Genomic DNA, 25,089 nt, shown 5'->3' with positions numbered 1-25,089 from the left:
CAGGGCCAAATCCGCAACGTGTGCACAGACCCTCAGTCTTCCGTCCCCATGTGCAAAAATGCTAATTTTTTCCGCTGAGATTTTTCTGCAGACGTGAGCATCAAAATATGCAATTAGCAATCTAATCTATACTCTGATTATTATTGCATTTTGGGGGGGCTCTTTTAGCTACATTTTCCCCCCTTTCTTGCATTTTTGAAGCAGCGGATTTTCGTTTTGTTTTTTTTTGTGTGTGTGTGTAATTCCAAAGTTAAAAACAGAACTGACATGCAATTTTCCAGGCTCCACATATGAGCCTATAGGGGAAAAAATGCACCAAATCATTTCAACATCTATAAATGCAGAACCAGGGGGAGTTTTTATAAAATCACAGTACAGAAAATTTCTAGAACAATAGAATCATAGAATCGTAGAGTTGGAAGGGACCTCCTGGGCCATCTGGTCCAACCCCCTGCTCAAAGCAGGATTCACTAAATCATCCCAGTCAGATGTCTGTCCAGCCTCAGTTTGAAGACTTCCATTGAAGGAGAACTCACCACTTCTCATGGCAGCTTGTTCCACTCATTGATCACGCTGTCAAAAAGTTTTTTCTAATATCTAATCTGTGTCTCCTCCCATTCAGTTTCATCCCATTGCTTCTAGTCTTTCCTTTTGCAAATGAGAATAAAGTTGATCCTTCTACAATGTGACAGCCCTTGAGATATTTGTAGACAGCTATTAAGTCTCCTCTCAGTCTTCTCTTTTGCAAACTAAACATTCCCAAATCCTGCAACCTTTCCTCATAAGACAGGGTTTGCAGACCGGTCACCATTCTGGTCGCTCTTTTCTGAACTTACTCCAGTTTGTTGATGTCTTTTTTAAAATGTGGCGCCCAAAACTGGACACAATATTCCAGATGAGGTCTGACCAAAGAGGAGTAGAGGGAAATAATGACTTAACGTGATCTAGACTGTATGCTTCTGTTAATACATCCTAGAATTGCATTTGCCTTTTTTGCTGCTGCATCACACTGTTGACTCATATTCAGTCTGTGATCTATTAGTATACCCAAGTCTTTTTCACAATAAAACACAGTGGGGGAAAAAAAACGCAGAATTTACTCTGTGGCAACAAGTCCTAAGGGGGTGTTCACACAGCTTTTTTTTTCCGGTTTGGAAAATTAAGGCTAGGACCGGAAAAACGCAGCGTGAATTATATTATTATTAATGCATTTTCTTTTGGGCGGGAGGCTGCGTTAATTTGATGCTGCACCATTTTCATCTGAATGGGGAAAAGCTAAAGTACAAAATACAGAAAAAAATTGCTGAAAGACTCAAATGAAAAAATTGCAATGTGTGAATAAGAGTTTGGAAATCTCATTAATTTTGCTGTTATTGTAAAATGCTCAGGGAAAAAAAAAAAGCATCAAAAATTCTATGTGAACAAGGCCCAAAGGGGATTTTATCAGGTGTAATATTAGAATCCGTATCTGTGTGTAATTTAAACTGTGTCAAAATTTTGTACAAAAACGAGAGGCACAGTTTGGGGGAGAAGGGGTGGTGGGAGGGTGTCAAAGGTCTTTTTTTTTTTTTTTTTTTTTAAATTACACACTTTTTTCCAACAGTAACTAGTGCTAGAGTTAGGGATATTAAAGAGTTACATTACAAAAAAATGCAATAAAAACATTTTTTTTTAGATTTTATTGCATCTATTTGCATATACTGCAATGTATAACTCTTTAAAAGCTGATCTCGTGAACTGCGAATGAGAAGGAAACACTAGGGAATAGTCAGCAGATCTAAAACAGAATCCGTCCACTTTGTCCGAAGTAACCAATCACAGCACAGTTATCATTTCATAAACGACTCTGGAAAAATGAAAGCTGTTCTGTGATTGGTAGCCATGGGAAACAAGGTCAGTTTTCCAGTTAGACAGGTTAGATAAATAAGGCTCATTGTTTGCCGCCAACTTAAGGCCCCTTCACACACAGTGAGATCGCTGTGTGTGACACACATCAGCGACTGCCCCCCCGCCGGGTATCGCTGATCGCGCTCGAACGTCCTGGGACATTTTTTGATCGTTGGTCTCCGCTGGCCAGCGCGCATCGCTGCGTGTGACAGTGAGAGACCAACGATCAGCGACGCTGGGAGCTGGTTTCCAAGGTAAACAGCGGGTATCTAAGAGCTGCGCGGCTCTTAGTTACCCGCTATTTACCTTGGAAACCAGCTTACTCGCTGGTCCTGATCGCTGGGGCTGTCTGTGACAGCTCACCAGCGATGAGCCAACTATGTCCCAGCGATCCCATCCATGTCGGATCGTTGGTGGGATCGCTGGGACATTGAAGCGTGTGACGGGGCACCAAATCACACCAATCTGAACCGGGGTCTCTTTTCTTTAAAACAAAACAAAAAAAAAAAAAGGAGTAGGTCTCATTTTTCAAGTGACCTTACTGCCCATAGCACCCAATCACAGCATAGCTTTCATTATGCCAAAGAGGTTTTCAAAATGAAAAGGCTGCTGTAATTGGTTGCCATGGGCTACAAGACTCGTCTTCAAGTAACTTATAAACAAGGCCTACAGTTTTCCTGAAGAGAGTAGGCCCATGGCTCAAGTTGGCGCCATTCCTCTTGTTACATTTCCCGTCACTTGTAGAGAAGAGGTATCAACAGGTTTGGGCAAATTTGGTGTACAAAATTGCGCAAACTGTCAATGTCTGCTCCTAGCAAGCGTGGACTTCATGGACTCCTTCATCAGAGCGCCGTGGACTGAGAGCGCACAGCGCTCACTCTGGCCAAGTTAACATCGTCAGTCAGGATAAGGCTGGAGACACACAGCTGTTTTCTCTCCATCCGATAAAAAAGATACGATTATGCTAATCACACTCTGATCAGAGTGGGAACCATTTTTCTCAGACGTGGAGGGAAAAAAAAAAGTTTCTCAACCTACTTCATTCAGTCAGACTGTGAAAATCAGACCGCACTCTGATGTCATCCGAGTGTGGCCCAATGTTTTCCAAGGGCCCATAGACTTGCATTGCCGATTTTGCTCCGACACTGAGATCAAAATCGGACGTCAGTGTTTTTTTCCTTGGACCACTTGATCTGAGGAAAAAAATCGGGACATGTGCACAGCCCCATAGAATAACATGGATACAAGTGTTTTCTGTCAAAACCACAAATGGCACTAGTCCAATTTCAATGGTCGAAACACAAGAAACAAGTCCGACCACAAAATCCAAAGTACAAGGGGATGGTGAAAAAATGTATAAATATTTATTAACATATAGGTGATAACAGGGAAAAACAGAGCAATGCAGGATAAATATAAAATAGTGATAAAAACAAGGGGCAAACACCCAAGTTGTAATGGACCAGTGTCCAGAGGACCAAAAAGTAGTATACAGCATCAATTGAGAACAAATCATATATAATAGTCCATATGGAAAAGAAGTTGTCAAGCACTGGCATACACAAAAGGTAAAAATCAATGTATTTAAGGCCAAAGTGTATGGCCAGAAAGGGATACAAAAAGTGCAGAAAGAGTTTGCAGGTTTATATAGAAAGTAAGTAGCTATATGTTCTCCAATAAGGCAATGCACTATACCCTATTTAAATATCAGTATGTAGCACATACAGTAGTTAACTACAGGGGGACAATGCTGCATATAAGTTCCGAGAAAAGTCATGTTACTGTTTTGTGGACATTGCCACCAGAGGGACTAAGAGCACCAAAAGTGCAAATATATAAATAGTGAACTTAACAAGATTCCTCCTGCGTGTGGCTTCCACCCCAGCACGCGTTTTGGCTCAACCACCTTCATCAGGGGGGTCGTGTACCCGAGCCTTAAGGAAAAGTGCTCAAAAAGCAAATTGAGGGGATATAACCATGTACTGAGCCCATGACCTTACCATGGGTGCACTGAAGCTCTCATTTGCCAATGAAATTAAAGTCAATTTCTTAGCCTCCAAAACACCAAAATGTAAACTGTTTCTATGTTTTGGGGGTTTTATTTTGGGGGCTAAGTCCCCTATGAAAATGTTTAAGTATTTTATATGTGTTTTGGGAGTGACCGACTCCCTTTTAAGAGATATAAATTGCTGAAGAGAATAAATAGTGCAAAAACAGGATTTTTGGTTACTCACCATAAAATCTGTTTCTCGGAGCCTTCATTGGAGACACAGGAAACCATCGGTGTATGCTGCTGCCACTAGGAGGATGATTCTATGCACAAAAAAAGTTAGCTCCTCCTTAGCAGTGTACACTCTACCGACTGGTACTAAATTAATCAATTAGTGAGAAAGCAGTACGAGAAGCAACCGATAAAAGAGAATACAAAACCACAACTCAACACTGTAAAAAAATAACACAATAACCAGAGCTGTTAAACATGGGAGGGTGCTGTGTCCCTCAATGAAGGCTGTGAGAAACATTTTACGGTGAGTAACCAAAAACCTTGTTTTCTCTATAGCTGCATTGGGGGACACAGGAAACCATGGGACGTCCCAAAGAAGTCCCTGGGGAGGGAACAGTAGAAACTCCGTTCAGGTCGGAGAACTAACCATTGCCGCCTGCAAGATCTTTCTACCTAGGCTGTTGTCCGCCGAAGCGTAGGTATGGACCCTGTAAAATTTGGCGAACTTGAGGATGGAGGACCAGGTTTCCGCTTTGTAGAGTTGCAGGGTGGAGGCCCTATGGTGTACCGCCCAGAAGGTGCTCACCGCCAGGGTAGAGTGTACCTTGAACCCAGGGGGAGATGCTCTGTTCTTGACCCGGTATGCCTCCAACATTGCCGTCCAGATCCGGCGAGCAATCGTAGCTTTGGAGGCCGGAAAGCCCCTACGCGTCCCCTCAGAAATGACAAAGTCTGTCTTCCGAAAGGGGGTGATCCTAACCAGATAGACTAACACGGCCCTGACTAGGTCTAACCTGTTAAGTGAATGCTCCAAAGGATGAACCGGCCAAAAGGAAGGGAGGACAATATCCTCATTTAGGTGAAAGGCGGACACCATCTTGGGAAGGAAAGAAGGAAAAGGCCGCAATACCACCTTGTCCTGGTGGAGAACCAGGAAAGGTGGGCAACAGGAAAGAGCCGCAAACTCTGAGATGCGCCTAATGAAGGTGATGGCCACAAAAAACACCAATTTCAAGACAGAACAGACAGAGAGACTTCTTGAAGTGGTTCAAAGTGAGGACTCCTAAGGGCCTCCAGGACTAAATTCAGATCACAGGGGTCAACAGGGTTATGGTACGGGGGCGCGGCGTGTGCTACCCCCTGGAGAAAGGTTCTGACCTGAGAATGGAAGGATAAGTTCTTCTCAAAAAGAATGGAAAGTGCTAACACCTGGCCCTTTAGCGAACTAAGAGCAAGGCCTGTGTCAAGTCCCTCCTGAAGGAAGGCTAGAATAGAGGGGAGAGCAAAGGGCATACACGCGATGTGATTAGACTCACACCAACTGAAATAGGCTTTCCAGGTCTGATAATAGACCTGAGAGTAAGACGGCTTTCGAGCCCGGATCATGGTCTGAATCACACGATGTGAAAATCCGGACACTCTTAAAACCGCGGTTTCAACAGGCATGCTGTTAAATCGAGCTACCGAGTATTCTAGTGGAAGATCGGCCCTGAGACAAAAAATCTAGTCTGACCTGAAACCTCCAGGGGGCGTCCGCAAGAAGATTGACTACCTCTGCGAACCAAGACCTTCCGTCTTGATCTTTTTCAACCGCCTGGGAAGGAGGGGAACAGAAGAATGGCCCTTACCTCGAGGATGTTGATCGGCAGGGAGTATTCCTCTGCCGACCAACGTCCCTGGACAGTCAGGTTGCGAAAGACCACACTCCAGCCGAGAATGCTGGCGTCCGACGTCACAACCTGCCAGTGAACTGGAAGGAAAGACCGACCATGGGGGATGAGAGGGGATGACGTCCACCAACTGAGTGACTTCTTGACTCGGGAGGAGATCCGAACCGTACGATCCAGAGAGAGAACAAAACCTGTTCCACTGCAATAGAAAGGCCTGCTGAAGCGGTCTAGAGTGGGATTGTGCAAAAGGAATTGCCACTGACGCTACCACCATCCTTCCCAGGACCGCCATGGACGAGCGAAAGGATGGAGGTCTAGGACCATGTAGAGCGCAAACCCCCTGCTGGAGGGTTATGCTCTTCTTCTTGGGAAGAAAAACCCTTGACTGATGAGTGCTGAATAGCATGCCTAGAAACATGAGACTGCCCTGTGGATTAGCCATCCGAGTTGAGACAGGGTTTCGAGAACGATGGACAGACTTTCCGGGGCCTGGTAAAAGGACAGAGCCTTGATGAGAGTGTCGGTGAGGTACGGGATGAGCACTAGACCTCTGACCCGCAGAATGGCCATTACTGCTGCCTTGATCTTTGTGAAGACCCTAAGAGTGGCTGCGAACCCAAACGGCAGGGCGACAAACTGAAAATGGTCATGTTGCACTGCAAAACACAGGAATCTCTGATAACCTGAGAAAATAGGGACATGGAAATAGGTGTCTTGAATGTCTATGGAGCACAGTAACTCCTGCGACTCTATGGAAACAATTACTGAACAAAGGGACTCCATCCTGAAGTGTCGCAGATGGACCCTCTTGTTGAGCAATTTTAGATCCAGGATGAGTCGGATCGCGCTGTTCTTCTCCAACATGACATGACAATTTGGATTGAATATAACCCTGTGAAATATTCCTGGGCTTAGACGGGAACAATGACTCCTGAACTGAGAAGGGAGGCAATGAACAAGAAATAACCCGGAACCAGAGAAGCATCTCTAGGAGGACGGGATTCAAAGAATCGATCTTGGGGCTGCAAAACAAATTCTATTTTGTACAACCTCCCTGACCCATGCGTCCTCCACTGAGTCGAGACAGAAGTTCCTGAAAAACCGGAGGCGTCTGCCCAGCCTGGGAGATTCCCTGGGAGCTGGAGGTGAATTATGCAGAGGAAAATCTGCCAGGTCTGGTCCTGGTGGATCTGTCCCATGCGCTATGGGGACCCCAGGAGGCGGTGGATTTAAAGGAAGTCCTTTTTTCTATCCTGGTGAGCCTATGGTCTCTCTTAGGGGGAGTAATTCTCCGAAGAGAAAATGTGAAAAGGCTGAAACTTACGCTTCAAAGGCAGACGGTGAGGTTGGGCCTGAGGAAGAAGAGAGCTCATCCCCTCCAGTGGCCTCCTTAATAATTTGGTCCAGCTTGGAGGAAATAGACGGAAACCCTGGAAAGGCAAGTTGGTAAGGGACTTTTTTGAAGATAAGTCCACCTGCCAAGCCTTAAGCCAGATGGTCAGTCGGAAAGCCACTATATTTCTGGACGCCTGAGCAGCACACGAAGCAGCGTCCAGGGAGGCAGATACCATGTACTTCCCTGCCTGAGAAGTCTGGTCCGCGAGATCAGCCAATTCCTCCAGCTGGGCTCCAGAAGGAATGCCGACATATCTGCATAGCCGCTTGGGCTATAGACTTTGACACCTGGGTGGTGTCAAAGGCAGGGCACAATGTGGTAGCAACCGTTTCAAAGGCTGACTTTACAAAGGACTCTTGAGCCTATTATTGGTGTCCTTGAGGGTTGCTCCATTCGTAAGAGGGAGGTCCATGTTGGTGGACAGTCTGAAAACTGTAGGGTCCACGGTCGGAGAAGCGGTTCAGTTTGCAGTGAGCTCTGGGGCGAAAGGATATAGAATGTCGAGGGGCTTCCCTCTTTGGAAGCGTCTGGTCAGGTTTTCCTCTTCCATGGAAAGTACCTCCTCAAATTCCCTGTGAGGGGCAAACACCTTAGGAGCTGGTCTCGACCATCTAAATTAAACCACCTGTTCTGCAGGTTCCGTAGCAGTATCCTTAATGTTAAATGTCTGGTTAACCGCCATAATGAGACGCATGTCTCTCAAATTAGAGGCCAGGTCCGAGTCATCCTCAGACATTACGTTCGAAACTGCCTCGGAGGGCAACTCAGGAGAGAAGGATCGGGATGAAGCTGTCCGCCGGGATAGGCAAGGGGCAGAGCAAGAGGAGGACCTAGAACGATGACCCTGCCTGGATCTCTTATGGCCCATGTTGGTAGGTATAGCCGATGAGACCTGTGATCCGCTGACAACGACGGGGGACAAGCAATCTGTCAAGAACTGACACCAGGGTCTGTGACACCTTGGCGAGTTCCGTCACAGATTGCGACAGAGAGGTAGCCCTCAGTGAAATAGGGGTACCTGGGGCAGTAGGGGACTCCTGGGTAGCAGGTGTGGGAGGGCTGCTGCAGTCTTGACAGACGGGAGAGGACTGCCCTGAAGAGAGTTTGCATTTGCATGAAGAGGAAACAAAGTGCCTGACAAGAGTAAAAGAAGCAGGAGGGCGCGAGCGCTCTCCTTTGGGATTAGGCATGATAGAAGACAGACCTACTAACTAATGCTGAGGAGAGTGTCAGCCTGCAGAGCTACTCACAGTAAGATGCAGGTCCTGAAGTCTACTTCCAGGCTGTACTTTAGAGTGGCTCCAGGAGCAAGCAGGGCTGCAGAGAGAATGCAGATGCCGCGATTCCTGGAGAGAAAATCCACCCTCCGGGTCCAGGTGCCGGCAAATGGCGACAGCAGGAAGAGGAGGGCCCAGAGAGGAAAGCATGCGCAGATTTTGCGCCACTAAAGGGAGAAAAGGGGGCGTGTTCAGAAAAGCCCGCTCGATTGAGGTCGGAAGGGGGCGGAACTAATCGCTGAAGCAAAGAGGAGGGGGCGTGACTGCGACAGGCGGGAGAAAAAGCCTGCCCAATGAAGCCGGGAGGAGGAGGCAGAGTTAACCGTTGTAAAAAGAGGAGGACGCATGGCAGTTACGGGCAGGAGAAATGCCTACCAGAAGGGGGCAGAGCTAACTGCCGGGACTAGGCCGCGCTGAAGCCGCAGCCGAAACAGGGTAGGGCGGCGCGGAGGCCCAGAAATTACCAGAAAGGTAACCCTGAGCCACCAATCTAGCTGGGCATAAAAAAAAGAGCACAGGTCCCATATAGACCAAGAGGTCTATACAGAAATATAAAGCCCTAGATTAACAAGAGGGAATAGGGGAGCAGAAAAACCTCATTCTTTTTCTTCCATATTTCTTTATCTGATTCTTCTCCTCTGTTGCCTCTGGAGCGGAACCTGATGGACAGAGGGAAAAAGAGATGTATGTACCGCTCTGTCCTGATGAGACCATTACTAGAGGTCCGAGCCTCTTGAAAATGCCTGACAAGAGCAGTGTTGTGGGACGTCCATACCTCCGCTTTAAAAGTTTTTATTGGATTTTATATTTAAACTGGGGAAGGGAAAGGAACAGAATTGGAAGGGAGGGTAAATGTAAGGGCAGTAGTAATGAACCTTATACAGGTACGGAAAGATTAAAACTAGAGAACCCTCAAGCAGACTCTAAGAAACATGGCAAGAAACCATAAATAAAGAGTCCATACCTCCTGAAACCGACAGGCTCTGGTGGGCAAATGGGTAGGAGATGGGGGCCAGGACCAAAGTTCGGATCACCTAAACACTCTTCGTGTGTTAGGGGTTGGGGTCCTGCCGGTTAGACATATGAGGATATGGGGTGGTAGTACATGCCTTACTCATAGTCTAGATGTGGGAGTACAGTTGTGACCGTTCACACTGTATCCCTCCAGAAGTAAAGAAGATCCATCTGAAAAATTAAAAAAGGGAGACGTTACTGGAAAATGACGAAACAGAAGTAGATATGGGTCTAGTAAAAGACCCGTGTCTACCTCCTACTGACACTAAGCTAAAATTGACCAGCTTAACTCCAGTCGGTGGGGTGTACACTATTGAGGAGCTAACCCGTTTTTTGCATAGTGTCAGTCTCCTAGTGACAGCAGCATACAACCATGTTTTCCTGTGTCCCCCAATGAAGCGATCCCAGGTTTTTGTTTCCTGAAGAAGTGGGCTACACCTCAAAATGCGTAGGTAATAAAACTGTTTTTTTACATTATCACCAGCATTTGATGTTTCTTCATCACCTGGCAGCGCAGATACAGACCACAAACTTTCCATTTTTTACAGACTCACTCTAAGGATAGATTCACATTTGCGTATAAAAAAATCTTTTAGCGTTTCATCTGTAAAAGTAGGATTTTTTGCTCACTTGTCATCCGCATAGAATGTTTTCTTACAGCCGTTATTAATTGTTTAGTTTCCTATGTTACAATATTGAAATGTATCTGTAAAAATCGGATGCTGCACTGTGGCCCCATGTGGCATCCGATTCCTTTTTTGCAGCCATAGACCTGAATGGATGAGTTTCATCCGATTTTCTGAGGAAAATCATTCATACTGTGATTTTTAACATGCAGATTCAGTGAAAAAAAACTCATCTGCACGACCCCATTGAATAATATTGGTCCAAGTGAGGTCAGTTTTCTTTTTTTTTTCACGGAAAGCACACGGACCGAAAATACAATTGTGTGATTCAGCCCAAGAAGTTCTTGCAGCAACAGAGGTTATTTTATACATGTTTAGTTTTTTTCATTTACAGAAGCAAAGCTGCAATATTTAAATGAAATAACATTTTATAAGTTTTCTAGATTCTACAAGGCGGAATAATGCAGCCGAGAGATAAGAGTCTTCTCAATTCATCGACTAATGCTCTTCAGGAACAATTTTGTCTGGAAAGATCCAGTGACAGATGAACACGCCGCCATATAAAAGAGATGAATGAGTAACAGATGAGACCCTACCAACAATGTGCAACATTCAGACCTGGATTTTCGTTTTCTTATTTCCATATGAATCCAATGACACAAAGGTAGCAAAGATTAGGTAACGTGGAAAAACTGTGCAAAAAAAAAAAAAATCTGCTTCACCATCTACAGTCCAATAGAGCTCAGTTAATCCTTTGTCAGTTTGTGAAGATCTTGCTTTACAGACATAAGATGATGATGATCTCCCACACAGATAAACCCACGTGCTGGCAGAATTTGTTTAACCCTTGCGCGATGCGATTGCAAAGTGTCAATGGGATTTCACGGCAGTCGAGGCCAGGAAGTTATAGAAGACTAGATGAAGAGCCCGGCGTTGCCCGGGCATAGTAACTAACTGTGGTTAGTTATAGCAAATTATAATGATTATCCTCCATCCCATAGACCAGTGCCCATATACTAATCATACATATCCTTCATCACATAGTCCCATGCCCACATACCTAACATACATATCCTCCATCACATAGTCCCATGCCCACATACCTAACATACATATCCTCCATCCCATAGTCCCGTGCCCATATACCCATCATACATATCCTCCATCCCATAGTCCTGTGCCCATATACCCATCATACACATCCTCCATCCCATAGTCCCGTGCCCATATACCCACCATACATATCCTCCATCCCATAGTCCCGTGCCTATATACCCATCATACATATCCTCCATCCCATAGTCCTGTGCCCATATACCCATCATACCCATCCTCCATCCCATAGTCCTGTGCCCATATGCCCGTCATACATATCCTCATTCCATAGTCCCCTGTCCATATGCCATCATACATATCCTCCGTCCCGTGCCCATATACCCATCATACATATCCTCCATCCCATAGTCCTGTGCCCATATACCCATCATACACATCCTCCATCCCATAGTCCCGTGCCCATATACCCACCATACATATCCTCCATCCCATAGTCCCGTGCCTATATACCCATCATGCATATCCTCCATCCCATAGTCCTGTGCCCATATACCCATCATACACATCCTCCATCCCATAGTCCTGTGCCCATATGCCCGTCATACATATCCTCCATCCCATAGTCCCGTGTCCATATGCCCATCATACATATCCTCCATCCCATAGTCCCGTGTCCACATGCCATCATACATATCCGCCATCCCATAGTCCCGTGCCCATATACCCATCACACATCCGCCATCCCATAGTCTAATGCCCATATGCCCATCATACATATCCTCCAATGCCCATATGCCCATCATACATATCCTCCATCCCATAGTCCCGTGCCATGGTGGCTATGATATCATAGGTTGCAAACATTATGACAGCATCTTCGCCATGGCAACCATTCATGACATCATTGTCACCATTGCATCCTATTATAGCAACCATTAGGACATCATCGTTGATACACACTCGTTTTTATATATAGATCATCAGTTTACAAATGTAGTGCAATACTACACTGTTGCAATGAACTGTGCAGGCGATCAAGCAATCACAAGTTTATTTAGTGCCTACTGGGACCAATTGAAAAGAAGTATTTTTAAAAATAAATAAGTATTACTTTTTCCACAAAAATAGTGCTATAGAAATAAACCACCTTTATTATTGCCACATGCGTAATAGTCCAAATAAAATAGAAAAATATTTATCTCATATTGAACACCAAAATAGGGAAAGAAAAAAAGTCACCACAAAATGGTAGTAATAAAAACTATAGCCTGCACTACATAAAACAAGTCCTGATGCAACTGGATAGACAAAAAAAAATAAAATAAAAGTTATGCGACTCAGAATATGGTAGCTAAGGCCAAATAGTAAAAGAAACGCAAAAAAAAAAAGTTATAAAAAATAATGTCCAAGGGGTTAAGAGATTAACGGTTTGTTCTATTTTCTACATTTCTTATTATATAAGATTATCTGTAGATGCCACGATAGGGACATGTAGCATTGAGGTACCTAGCACTAACAAAAAGACAGATCTTTCTTGTATCGGCATAAACATGGATTTTTGTGAGTACTCACCGTAAAATCCTTTTCTCCGAGACGCTCATTGGGGGACACAGAGACTGTGGGTGTGTGCTTCTGCCGTCTGGAGGCCGACACTAAGTATACAAAAAAAGAGTTAGCTCCTCCTCCGCCGCATACACCCTCGCCTCCAGGCCGGGCGTAACTCAGTTTAGTGCATAAGCAGTAGGAGAACGCGCCTTAAACTCAGGCAAGAAACTATATGTCTGAAAAAGGGGCCACCCTAAACCTTGTACAAGGATTTGTATAACTCAAAATAAGTAAATGCCAACTGGCTGATAGGGTGGGTGCTGTGTCCCCCAATGAGCGTCTCGGAGAAAAGGATTTTACGGTGAGTACTCACAAAAATCCATGTTTCTCCTTCGTCTCATTGGGGGACACAGAGACTGTGGGACGTTCTAAAGCAGTCCTCTGGGCGGGATCTTAGCTCACCCAATCCATGCTAATTTGCGCCCCTGATTAGAGGTGCGCAACTGCTGCCTGGAGAATCTTTCTTCCCAGGCTTGCATCCGAGGATGCCTGGGTATGTACATTATAATGTTTGACAAACGTATGCAAGCTGGACCAGGTAGCTGCTTTGCACACCTGTTCCGCTGAAGCTTGGTGTCGCAGTGCCCATGAGGCACCCACTGCTCGAGCCGAGTGTGCCTTGATCCCTGCCGGAACCGGCGTGCCACTAATTTCATAAGATTCTTGGATCGTCAGGCGAACCCATCTGGCCAAAGTCGCTTTGGACGCAGCGAGCCCCTTCCGCCGCCCTTCTGGGATCACGAATAGAGAGTCTGTCTGGCGGAATGGTGCTGTCCTTGTCACATACCTCCTAAGAGCTCTTACCAGATCCAGGGTGTGCAAAGCCTTTTCTACCCTGTGCACCGGTGCCGGGCAAAACGAGGGTAAGACAATGTCTTCGTTGATATGGAATGCAGACACAACCTTCGGCAAGAAGGGAGGAGCTGGCCTTAAAACTACCTTATCTTTATAAAAGGTCAGGAACGGCGGTTTACAAGATAAGGCCGCCAATTCCGAAATCCGCCTAATAGACGTTATAGCTACTAGAAAAACGACCTTTCTGGACAGGTAAGATAAGGAGACCTCTTGCAATGGTTCGAAAGGAGCCTCCTGAAGGGCCCTGAGCACCAAGTTCAGGTCCCATGATTCCGTCGGCGCTTTATAGGGGGGGTACTAAATGTGCGACCCCCTGCATAAACGTCCTAACCTGCCAGACGGAAGCGACTTTTCGTTGGAAAAGCACCGACAGGGCCGAGATTTGCGTTCTGAGCGAACTCGGAGCCAACCCTGCGTCCAGCCCTGCCTGTAGAAAAGCCAGTACGTTGGGGATCGAAAAAACCAGAGGAGCCACTTCACGATCCCTACACCAACGGAAAAAAAACTTCCCAAGTTCGATGATATACTCTCGCCGAGGAAGGCTTTCGGGCACTCACCATCGTGGCCGCCACATCGCGCCTGAATCCTGCCTGTGTTAACAGCCAAGATTCAATGGCCACGCCGTCAAACACAGGGCCCCTAAGTTCGGATGGCAGATCGGCCCCTGGGACAGTAAGTCCGGCCGATCTGGGAGACGCCAAGGTACGTCCACCACTAGTTGAACCAGATCTGCATACCAGGCCCGCCGGGGCCAGTCTGGGGCCAGCAGAATTGCCGGAACCTTCTCTCTCCTTATTTTCCTGATGACTCTTGGAAGCAGCGGCAGCGGTGGGAACAAGTACGGGAGACGAAACTGGCTCCACGGGAGCACCAGAGCGTCTGCTGCGATTGCCTGCGGATCGAGGGATCGAGAGACAAACCTTTGTACTTTGGCATTCTCTCTGGATGCCATAAGGTCCACGTCTGGTGTCCCCCACCGTTGGCAGATCTGCTGAAAGATCTCGGGGTGCAGGGACCATTCCCCTGCCGCGACCCCGTCGGCTGAGAAAATCTGCCGCCCAGTTTTCGACTCCCGGAATGTGCACCGCTGATATTACCACGCGGTTCTTCTCTGCCCAACGCAGTACCAGCCCGACCTCGCGCATGGCTGCCTGGCTGCGCGTGCCCCCTTGATGGTTGACATATGCTACTGCTGTAGCATTGTCCAACTGAATGCGCACCGGCCGGTGTCTCAGGAAACACTGAAAATGTTGCAGGGCCAATCGTATTGCCCGTATCTCCAGAATGTTGATCGGGAGAATTATCTCCTAAATGGACCACCGCCCCTGGGCTGTGTGACTCTGGAAAACTGCTCCCCAACCATGCAGGCTTGCATCGGTCGTCACCACCAACCACTGCTCCGGGGGAAAAGGTTTCCCCTGGACCAGAGACGAGTCGCGAGTCCACCACCGGAGTGAACGTCGGACCAGCTTGCACCGATGACTGAGAGACAGCAGCCTCCGGTCCCATGCTGACAAGAGCGCATGCTGAAGCGGACGGAGATGGAACTAGGCAAACGGGATTGCCTCCATCGCCGCCACCATTCTGCCCAACACACTCATGCCGTACCGGATGGATCTGGTGCCCGGCTGTAGAAGGTTCCGTACCCCTTGCTTGATTTTTCGCGCCTTGTCCTGAGGGAGGATCACCAGCCCCCGGGAGGTGTCGAAAATCATGCCTAGGAACACGATTCTTTGGGCTGGAACCAAGGACGACTTGCTCCGATTGATCAACCAGCCTAGACGGGCCAGGGTATCCAGAGTGATACTGACATTGTCCTGGCACTCCTGAAACGACGGCCCCTTTACCAAAAGGTCGTCCAGGTAAGGTAACACCGTTATGCCCCGTGCATGCAGGATGGCCATAACCACCGCCATTATCTTTGTAAAGACTCTGGGGGCAGTGGCTAAACCGAAGGGCAGAGCCACAAATTGGAAATGTCGTCCTCCGATCGCAAATCGCAGGAACCTCTGGTGTGGGGGAAATATCGAAATATGTAGATATGCATCCTGCACATCGATCGAGGCCAGGAATTTTCCTGGATCCATGGCTGCAATGACCGAGCGGAGGGACTCCATCCGGAATCGCCTGACCCTGATGAATCTGTTCAGGATCTTTAGATCCAGTACTGGCCTCACAGTCCCGTCTTTTTTGGGGACCGAAAACAGGTTGGAGTAAAACCCCTGCGACTCTTCGCCCTGCGGCACTGGGGCGATGACCCCTTTGCGCTGTAGCGTCATTATAGCCTGTAACAAACTTTCCGCCTGCGAATCTGTCTTGGAAAGTCGGGAACGGAAGAATCGCTGTGGCGGGCGTCCGACAAACTCTATCTTGTACCCGGACGATATTAGTTCTGCCACCCAAGTGTCGCGTGCCACTGCGACCCAAACGTGGCTGAACCCTAGTAGGCGTCCGCCCACTCTGTCGTCCGTAGGTACGGAGCGCCTCCAGTCATTTAGCTGGAGGCTTTTGGGATCTGGCCCCCCTCGCTCTGGGCAAACGGCCTCGGCCTCTACCCAGCGGATTGGCCCTGTAAGAGGTTTGCTTTTCCCTACTCTGGCCATCGTTTGCGGAGGAGTATGCCCTGGCCGAAGTCCCCCCCCAGGGGCTACGAAAGGGCCGAAAACGCCTCTGCGTTTGCCTGAATGCCGGGCAACTTCTCTGCTGCGGGAGGAAACTACTTCTCCCCCCTGTGGCTTCTGAGATAAGCCTATCAAGCTTCTCACCGAACAGCCGATTGCCCTGAAAAGGCAATGAGGTTAAGGATTTTTTAGAGATAGAATCCGCTTTCCACAACCTCAGCCATAATGCACGCCTAATGGCGATCGCATTTGCTGCCGCCACAGCCGAACACTCGGCCGCGTCCAGTGAGGCGCTGACAAGATAATCACTCGCTCCTGATATCTGATTTGCCACCTCCAAGACCTCCGCGGGCAGATCCCTGTCTTGGAGGGCCTTATACAGAGCGTCCCCCCATGAAACCATGGCTTTAGCCACCCAAGTTGCCGCAAAGGAGGGGGCCAGAGCCGACCCTGCTGCCTCATATACCGAGCGGGCAAGCCCGTCCATGAGGCGATCAGTTGGGTCCTTTATAGAAGAAACACTGGGTATCGACAATAGCGATCTTGATGCTAAACGTGATACCGGTGGGTCCACTACTGGCGACTCTACCCATCCCTTATGGAGCTCAGGAGGAAACGGATACTTTGCTTGCAGCGCTTTTTGCATTGCAAAACGCTTATCCGGGTGTTCTCTATGTTTCTGGACTAGCTCCTCAAACTCCGGATGCGTGGCAAACCTTCTATGTGGTCGCCTGGATTTCTTGAAAGAGACCTTGTGACCTGAGGCTGTGGGCACATCGTCCTCGATCTCTAATGTCTGGTTGACTGCCTCAATGAGACTGTCCACCGAGTCCTGGTACCCCAGGCTTTCTAGATTCCAGGCCTCCTCCTCCTCGCCCTCATCCTGATCGCTCCCTGAGCTCAGCGACGGGGAACGAGATGCCCTAATACCTGCCGCCGAAGCCCCGGAGGGCCCGGCCGACGGGGAACGAGCCCTTTTGATATGGGCTTGCCTGGCACTGGAGCGGCCTCTAACGGCTGGAGGGTCCTGAGACGAGGACGAGCTATCTTCCGCTGGCAGACCACCATCCTTGTCCCTGCCCGGGCCTCGAAGGGATTCAATTGCCCTTGTAAGGGACAGCATAGAATGCGATAAGGACACCGCCCATTCCGGGGGGTCCTGACCCCTGGGTTCTGAAACAGTGGGGGGCTCCTGGGCGCGCTCCGACTCGCAGGCTTCACAAAATTTACCCGCCTGTGCCTTTGGCAGCCTGACCCCACAAGACACGCAAACCGCGTATAGGAAAGAGTGAGCTTTCCCTTTGGCAGACATATTTGCACAAGCTGAAGGCAGGGTAGAAGGAGGAGGGTAACCCCTTCCCTGACAACCAGTGCGGTTCTCCAAACGGAGTTGCACTTACCCACCGGCAGCGTCCCACTCCTGTTTGAAGTACCCCGGGAAACTCCGGATGCGTGGACGCGAGGTGGTAGGGCGGAAGTCTCCGCTCCGGGACTTGTGCGCCCGCCGCTCTCCACCCCCTGACCTGCCGACGTCAGTGGGCGGGACTTCCGGCTACCACCGGAAGTCGGCGGACGGGGCCTCGCGCGATACTCACGGGCCTCCTCCTGCAGCGGGGGCCGCGGCCGCCGGCGGGCTTCCGGCCGCACTCCGGTACACACGGCGTGCGGCGTCCGGGTGCAGCGCCACTCTGGGCAAACGGCCTCGGCCTCTACCGTTACTCACCGGGGGCAAACTTGCGGTGCGCTCCGGGAGAGAGGCGACGGGCGAGCGAGAGAGACGGATCTCCCTAATATTAAAGGTGAGCAGGGCCTTCCGCCGTGGGCACCATCCCCGGCAGGGAGGGGGAGGCTTCTGGTACCGGCTTCTTCCCCCTGTACTCGGCCACGTCCAGTGACTAGATTCCTTGGCTCACCTGCGCCTCCAACTCAACCCCTGGACTCACTACCTAGGGGTGGAAGGGGCCTCTATAAAATTGTGTTATAGGAGAGGAACAACGTGGAGGCTGACCCCTGGGTTCTGCTCACACGTGCTCGCCTGTTGAAGTTATGGGGAAACCGAATCCTCTTATCAGGATGCGTTGCCCCTCTTTTACAAAATAAAAAAGAAAAATGGTTGTCTGGGGAAAAGTCCCAGATGTGTCCCTCGGTGCGGGAGAGGACACGTGGAGGGTTACTCACACGTGGTCGCCCGTTGATGATTTGGGGAGATCGGACCCTCTCTATAGGATCCGTCGCCCCTGTCTTATCTTCATAGAAAAGGGAGAAAAAAAAAAAATCTAGTCTGGAGCTCCAGACTGCGTGTGCCTCCATCAGACACTAAGCAAAAAACTGAGTTACGCCCGGCCTGGGGGCGAGGGTGTATGCGGCGGAGGAGGAGCTAACTCTTTTTTTGTATACTTAGTGTCGGCCTCCAGACGGCAGAAGCACACACCCACAGTCTCTGTGTCCCCCAATGAGACGAAGGAGAAATACCTTTTGTTTCTGTAGCAGATTTACAATGGTCGCGGATTAGCCCTAATCAATGGCTGCAAACCTCATGCCATTACCTGCCGTGGGAAAAACCACGACCGTACAAACAGCAAAACAGTTCTCCCATTAAAAACAGTGGGATGTGATTTATTGGCTTTTTCACACAGATCTAAGTGTGGAAGAAAACTGTGGCCATTGCAATATCTACATTAAAGGGGTTATCCTAAGGCGAGAAGAGCGCTAATGAACCTGTGGTAACAGCGGGATGTCCTTTTCTAATTACTAGGACTGGTACACAACCCCTGGCAGGCCAATGTTATTTATTTTTCTTAATCACAGCAATTAAGTAGGAGGCGCTTGACAACCTCTCTAAAAAATCAGCTACCCCTTTAAAAAAAAAAAAAAAAATTAAGCGCTAAAGAAAGAACAAACTCCAAAAAACCAATTGTCTAGTACAGCAAAACATAAGATGGTGACCAGGACCAGTTTGTGGATCACAGCCACACGGTTTCTGGTGGCGGCAGTGGTGGAATTTGCAGCAAAAACCCTTTAAGTGCCTTAATTTCAGATATTCCCTTTAAACATGAGCTGCATAAAATAGAACAGTCCCTAGTCTGGTAAATAGTGATGTGAGAGCATGCTCATGTCCTAATCGAGTATGTTTGGCGTGCTCGAAAAAAAAATACTCGAGTCCCCACGGCTGCATGTCACGCGGCTGTTCGACAGCTGCAACGTATGCAGGGATTGCCTGTTTGTTAGACAGTCCCTGTGTGTGTTGCGGTGACATATGACATTTTGATATTCTTTTTAACCGCATGTTTAGTGTGTGTGTGGGGGGGGGGGGAGCTGCCGTGACAAAAACATCACCATATAGGTTATATCATTTTATATTTTCATAGATCAGAAGCTCACAGATATGGTAATACCAAAAATGATTTGGAGGGGGCGAATTGAAACAAACAGATTTAAACTTTTAAAAACTTTTTTACTTCCTCTACAGGACTTGGACCAGTGATTATTTGATTCCTTAAACGAAATATTGCAATATACAACAAGAATGTCCTATGAAAATCAGGCACAGGTTGGGTTTCATGGGAAAACAACAAACATGGCGACGACAGGATCCTTTAACCCAGAGGGCAATTTCACCAGCGATGCACCACTTAATAGCTGTCAACAAATATCTCAAGGGCTGTCACATTGTAGAAGGATCAATTTTATTCTCATTTGCACAAGGAAAGACTAGAAGCAATGGGATGAAACTGAATGGGAGGAGACACAGATTAGATATTAGAAAAAACTTTTTGACAGAGTGATCAATGAGTGGAACAATCTGCCACGAGAAGTGGCGAGTTCTCCTTCAATGGAAGTCTTCAAACAGAGGCTGGACAGACATCTGACTGGGATGATTTAGCGAATCCTGCTTTGAGCAGGGGGTTGGACCAGATGGCCCAGGAGGTCCCTTCCAACTCTGCGATTCTATGATATGGGTATATGGGCACGGGACTATGGGATGGAGGATATGCATGATGAGCATCCCACTGCTATAGCTCCAATAGCTGCTGTGGCAGATGTCAGCTGTATAATACAATCAGTACTGGCCTTCTATGGTGCGGGTCTCGCCTCCCTTGTCCTCCCCTCTGCACAGCCGCACTAGACTTGCACTGGTCGTAAACGGACGACTGTTAAGGTGGGCAGTGTCGTAGAAAATTACAGCACGATCCTTATATTACTACACATGTGAGAACTTTCATTTTTCTCACTAGATTTTACAGCACAAAATGTATACATTGCTAAATAGATTTTAGGCCAGTTGAGCCTGATGTATTTACTTTGTAAAGCCATGACAAAATAACTTCATAATCCTGATATTAAAATTCATGTTTAATGAGTCCAGCGGTGGTCCAAGGGTAAACCCACAGGGGTCGGACTCCCGTGGTAACACATTTAGCACCCATGCAGTGGATACACATTATACAACCCGTCATGATCTTTCGCAGAAAAGAGTAAGTCGCTCAAGCAATAACCTGAATACCCCCAGTCTACAAGCAGAGGGGCAATAGGGCATATCACATGTACTGTATGTGGTTCCATTTCAGAACACATCGTACAATCTCCAAGGTTTTATTCAACACAACAAACATCACAGTCTGATTAAATACAAGAAAACGCATCCCTTGGAAATAACAATGGAAGCAGCTTCTCTTCTCATAGTTCCTGCTCCTCACGGGAGAGATGATGATGCTTCTTACATTTTTCTGCATAGTTATCACCACTCAGTCTGATAACCTCCAACATAAATGGTCTGTCCATGGGCAGAAGGAGGGCACACAGTGCACCGGATCTGCTATTGCAGGCAGTAGACGGCATAGTCCATGTAACTCTGTGACGATAATGGGTGCGGCGATCTCACGCTCTCCTGGCGTTTTTCTTTTTCTTCCCGCTCATGGCCCCTCTCTGTGCAGCTTTCACCAGACCTTTGAATTGTCCTTGCATCTTCGCCTTTTTCCTGCAGAATACAAAGCATCAGTGTTACTGCGACGCGTACATTTTAACTTCTTACAAACCAGCTAGAAAACATTAAACATTAGGGCGGTCCGCATATAACTCTGCAAGAATAAGCAACTGCACAATGTGTGGAGCAGGAAGCCGGCTCTCAGACACAGCCAGACTTCCCATAGAAAAGGCAGAGAAGGTTTATTACCATCTCCGCCCTCCTGACAGCAGTAACTAGAGCAGAACAAGGGTTGTGTATACAGAATAGGAAGCGTTTATGACCTTATAGATGGCAAAACGTGTGAAATAAATGGAGGAAGACACCACCAGTTTAAAAGGTTAATAGCCACTCCCCGTAAGAAAAAAGAAAATATATATAAAAGATACAAGAATATATAAGAAATATAATTTCTAGTGAAAGAACACAATTTAAAACATATTTTGATGTCCTCTGTAGCCCTTAACCCCTTTCCGACATCGGGCGTAATAATAATCCGATGTCGGACACCCTTCCCTTCGATGTGGGCTCCGGCGCGATCCACTTGCGGCTGGTAACTAGTTAAATGCCACTGTCAAGCTCTGACAGCCGCATTTAAAACGCGCTTCCGGCAAGCGCACCAGAAATCCTGTTCATCAGTGACCCCCGTCATGTGATCATGGGTCACTGATGGGTTGGCATGACAATCAGAGGTCTCTAGCAGACCTCTATGGTTGTCATGGCCGGGTTGTTATGAGCGCCACCCAGTGGTTGACACTCCTAGCAAGTGAGCAGTTCTGCTACACACAGGTGATCTGATCATCGCCTGTATGTAGCAGGGCCGACTGTGTTATGGCAGCTTCTAGTCTCCCATGGAAGACTATTGAAGCATGCCAAAAGTTAAAAAAAAAAAAATGCTTTTAAAAATATAAAAAAAAAAGAAAAAATATAAAAGTTGAAATCAAGTTCAAATAACATGAACACTACAAGAATACCCTATAAAGGGCAATGTCATTACATTGTGACATGCCTTACCTGCGGTTGAGCTTGGACTTATTTAGGGGTATGTAGGCGTACGGGTCGTGTTTGCCTTTCTGTGTTATGTCACCTTTTCCTTTCTGGAAAGACAAAAACAATGTGAGAACTACTTCTCCCAACCTGCACACCGAGCAATGATCACAGAACTATAAAGTTACAGTCAGCCGCCGAGGGTCGCTCATAAATGGCCGAGGCGTTTACATCCACCAGCAGCTTTGTCTTTATGTTCTGTATTGATTCAATGTTACCCACCCCCATATTGGCTTTGAAACTTTACCTTGGACTTGTAAGGCACTCCGAACTCAGGTCTTTTGGAAACAGGTCTATGTATTCCCTTTCCTCCAGCTGTCACAAGAAAAAAAAAATCAGACATTTATTACAATGGCTGACAATGAAATAAGATTGCATGATGACATTCGTGGCTGATAATTGCATTAGCTGCACCCGCTAGACCATAAACCTGTAATGTAATGAAGGTCCGGGCTGAGAATGTTAAATCCCGAATGACGCATCTACAGCAGGACTTGTGCTATCGGTGGGTTCAGCAGAGCATGAAATTAAATGTTTCCTGCAGTAAAACGTATCCCATCTAATGCTCACAATGGCAAGTCTTCCACATAACTGGCCTGCCATGTAGATCTGCAGGGAACTCCCAGGAGAAAATGTGAAAACTTAACCATCGAGAGGAGAAATGAAGGCAATGGTGTCTATTATCGTAGTCTGCGACCTGTGACTGTCACACATTGTGAAGCTTCATCCCCCGTAATGTTAGGAACAGAGTTGAGCACAATTACTACATGAAAAACCCTAATCCATCAGTCACATTGATAGTCTGTGAACATCCTACCTGCTGCATCCCTGTAATGAGACATGGTGTTGGGATTTCTGCAGGTAAGACAAGTAGTGATGAGCAAGCGTGCTGGGATAAGGTGTTATCTGAGCATGCTCGTGTCCTAATCGAGTATTTTCGACATGCTCGGAAAAAAATGCTTGAGTTCCCGCGGCTGCAATTCTTGTGGCTGTGGAATACCTGTGAGACATGCAGCATTTTTTTCAAGCATGCCGAACACACTTGTTTAGGACACGAGCATGCTGAAATAACACCTTATCCCAGAACGCTTGCTCATCACTAAAGAAGAGCTCTGGTCTTGCAGCCAAGGACTACAGAAGTCGCCGCTGGACCAGAGCCCTGCAAGAATTTTTTGCTTAATTCTAGTTGGGATATATGGTTTTGCAGCAGTAGCAGAACCGCAGGTTGCAAACCAATATGGTGGAAAGTAATGAAAGCCAACCTATGATCAGACATGACCATACACAAGGAGAAATGGACACTGCAAACGTGAACGTTCCCACTGGTTCCCATTAATAAGACGACAGTCACAAGTGTGACTAGCTGGTACACATCTGCATAGCATTTATTACTTTTGAATCCCAGAGACCTGCACTTTGCCATACACAGGACCATTAATAAACCATTTAATTTTGCAATGAGATTCTATGGTAGAAGAATGCAACAGCATGCATCCAGACTATACCCACTGCCGGTGTTCAGATGCTCTCTGCACTTACCCTCTCTTGCACTGATACACTGTAACAAAACAGTACATGAAAGAAAAACTGTACAATGCCTTTATATTTTGCTTACAACTGTCTAGACTGGCGAAAAATTTAGCAAATCCGTAGCTGTGAGAAGCATTAGGATTACAGGCTCTAAGACGTCAAGCAAAGATTTTGTAGCTGGCTAGAAGCAGAAATATTGATCTCTTCGTTCAGTGCTGGGGAACACAATCTTCTGCTCCAAATTTTTCAACAGAATGAATGACAAAGCCTGTGATAAAATATTTATTTTCAGAAACAGCGTCACCCCGGACCATGGGTTGTGTCTGCTAATGCAACTCAGCCTTATGGCTCATGCCCGGACTGACCCCGTGTCTCCTGACCCAAGCATGACAACTTCACATACTTCTAAGACCATGTCACACTCACGTCGAGAGACTGGTGGCCAGTCCGTGATCGGAGCAAGATCCACAGACGTCTGGCATGAGCCCTTATTGTAGTCAATGGTGCTGAGCGGCAACGCTACATGCAAGCCATGGTCAACAGTGGCGTCGGAGAGAAAGTAGCCATGTTTTTCTAATCTGGGACAAACCATTACCTAAGTCCTAAGAACATCCTGCTGCATTTACACCCATGCACCAGGAGTGCGCGCAGACATCTTTCAGGTCTGTGCCCTTATTACTAGCTGTGACTTACCTTTATATTGTGACGTCTTCTCTCCAGCCTCGTCATCATCGTCATCTTGCCGGAATCTCTTCTTCTGGGCTTTTTTCTGTAATACAGAAAGAAGAGAGTATTCCAATATCCCACGGGTATAATGAATCTGAACATTGCAGTGTATATGTAACAAGACATAAAAAGATCTTAGGTTCAGATCCACTTGGGTGAACTACAAATATAATTTTTTTTCCTAAAATAAACAAAAAGTACCATATGTTTCGGGTTATAAGATGCACTCCCCCCCTTCCAAATTTGGAGGGAAAATGGGGGTGCGTCTTACAATGCGGACCTTATCAGTGCTGCCGCCGCGCTCTGTCCCTGATGCTGCCCGGCGCTGAGTCCCCGATGCTTCCCGCTGCGCTCTGTCCAGTGCTGCGCGGGGGCTCTGACGACATTTTGTGAAAGGACAGAGCCCCAGGGAGTTTTTCCATGGTTTCCATGATGTGACATGGCGCAGCGGCAGCCCCGGACATCGGAACGCCCCCTCATCCCAGCCTGCAGCAATGTTCCACTCTTGTCTCCTCTAGCAGCGACCCTGGCACCCCGCTTCACCACAGCCATCACACCCGGTAAGAAATAAGACGCATTGAATTGTAAAAAG

The 25,089-nt window shown here is 47.5% G+C and overlaps 1 protein-coding gene across 1 annotated transcript in view; it reads right to left on the bottom strand.

Moving 5' to 3' along the window:
* Positions 1-20,563: 20,563 nt before the first annotated feature.
* Positions 20,564-25,089, bottom strand: part of RRP12 (ribosomal RNA processing 12 homolog) — a 73,308-nt gene continuing 68,782 nt past the window's right edge. Inside the window, exons 31-34 of the mRNA XM_073552868.1 lie at positions 24,465-24,540; positions 22,489-22,556; positions 22,209-22,291; positions 20,564-21,209 (exon numbers count right to left, since the gene is read on the bottom strand). Coding sequence (XP_073408969.1) covers positions 21,110-21,209; positions 22,209-22,291; positions 22,489-22,556; positions 24,465-24,540 — 327 coding nt within the window. The 3' untranslated portion in view covers positions 20,564-21,109. The remainder of the gene's footprint in view (positions 21,210-22,208; positions 22,292-22,488; positions 22,557-24,464; positions 24,541-25,089) is intronic.

This window comes from Dendrobates tinctorius, unplaced genomic scaffold, assembly GCF_039654945.1.
Source record: "Dendrobates tinctorius isolate UK_male_01 unplaced genomic scaffold, ASM3965494v1 ptg000196l, whole genome shotgun sequence".
Taxonomy (NCBI): Eukaryota; Metazoa; Chordata; class Amphibia; order Anura; family Dendrobatidae; genus Dendrobates; species Dendrobates tinctorius.
This window is presented reverse-complemented; position numbering and strand designations above follow the sequence as displayed.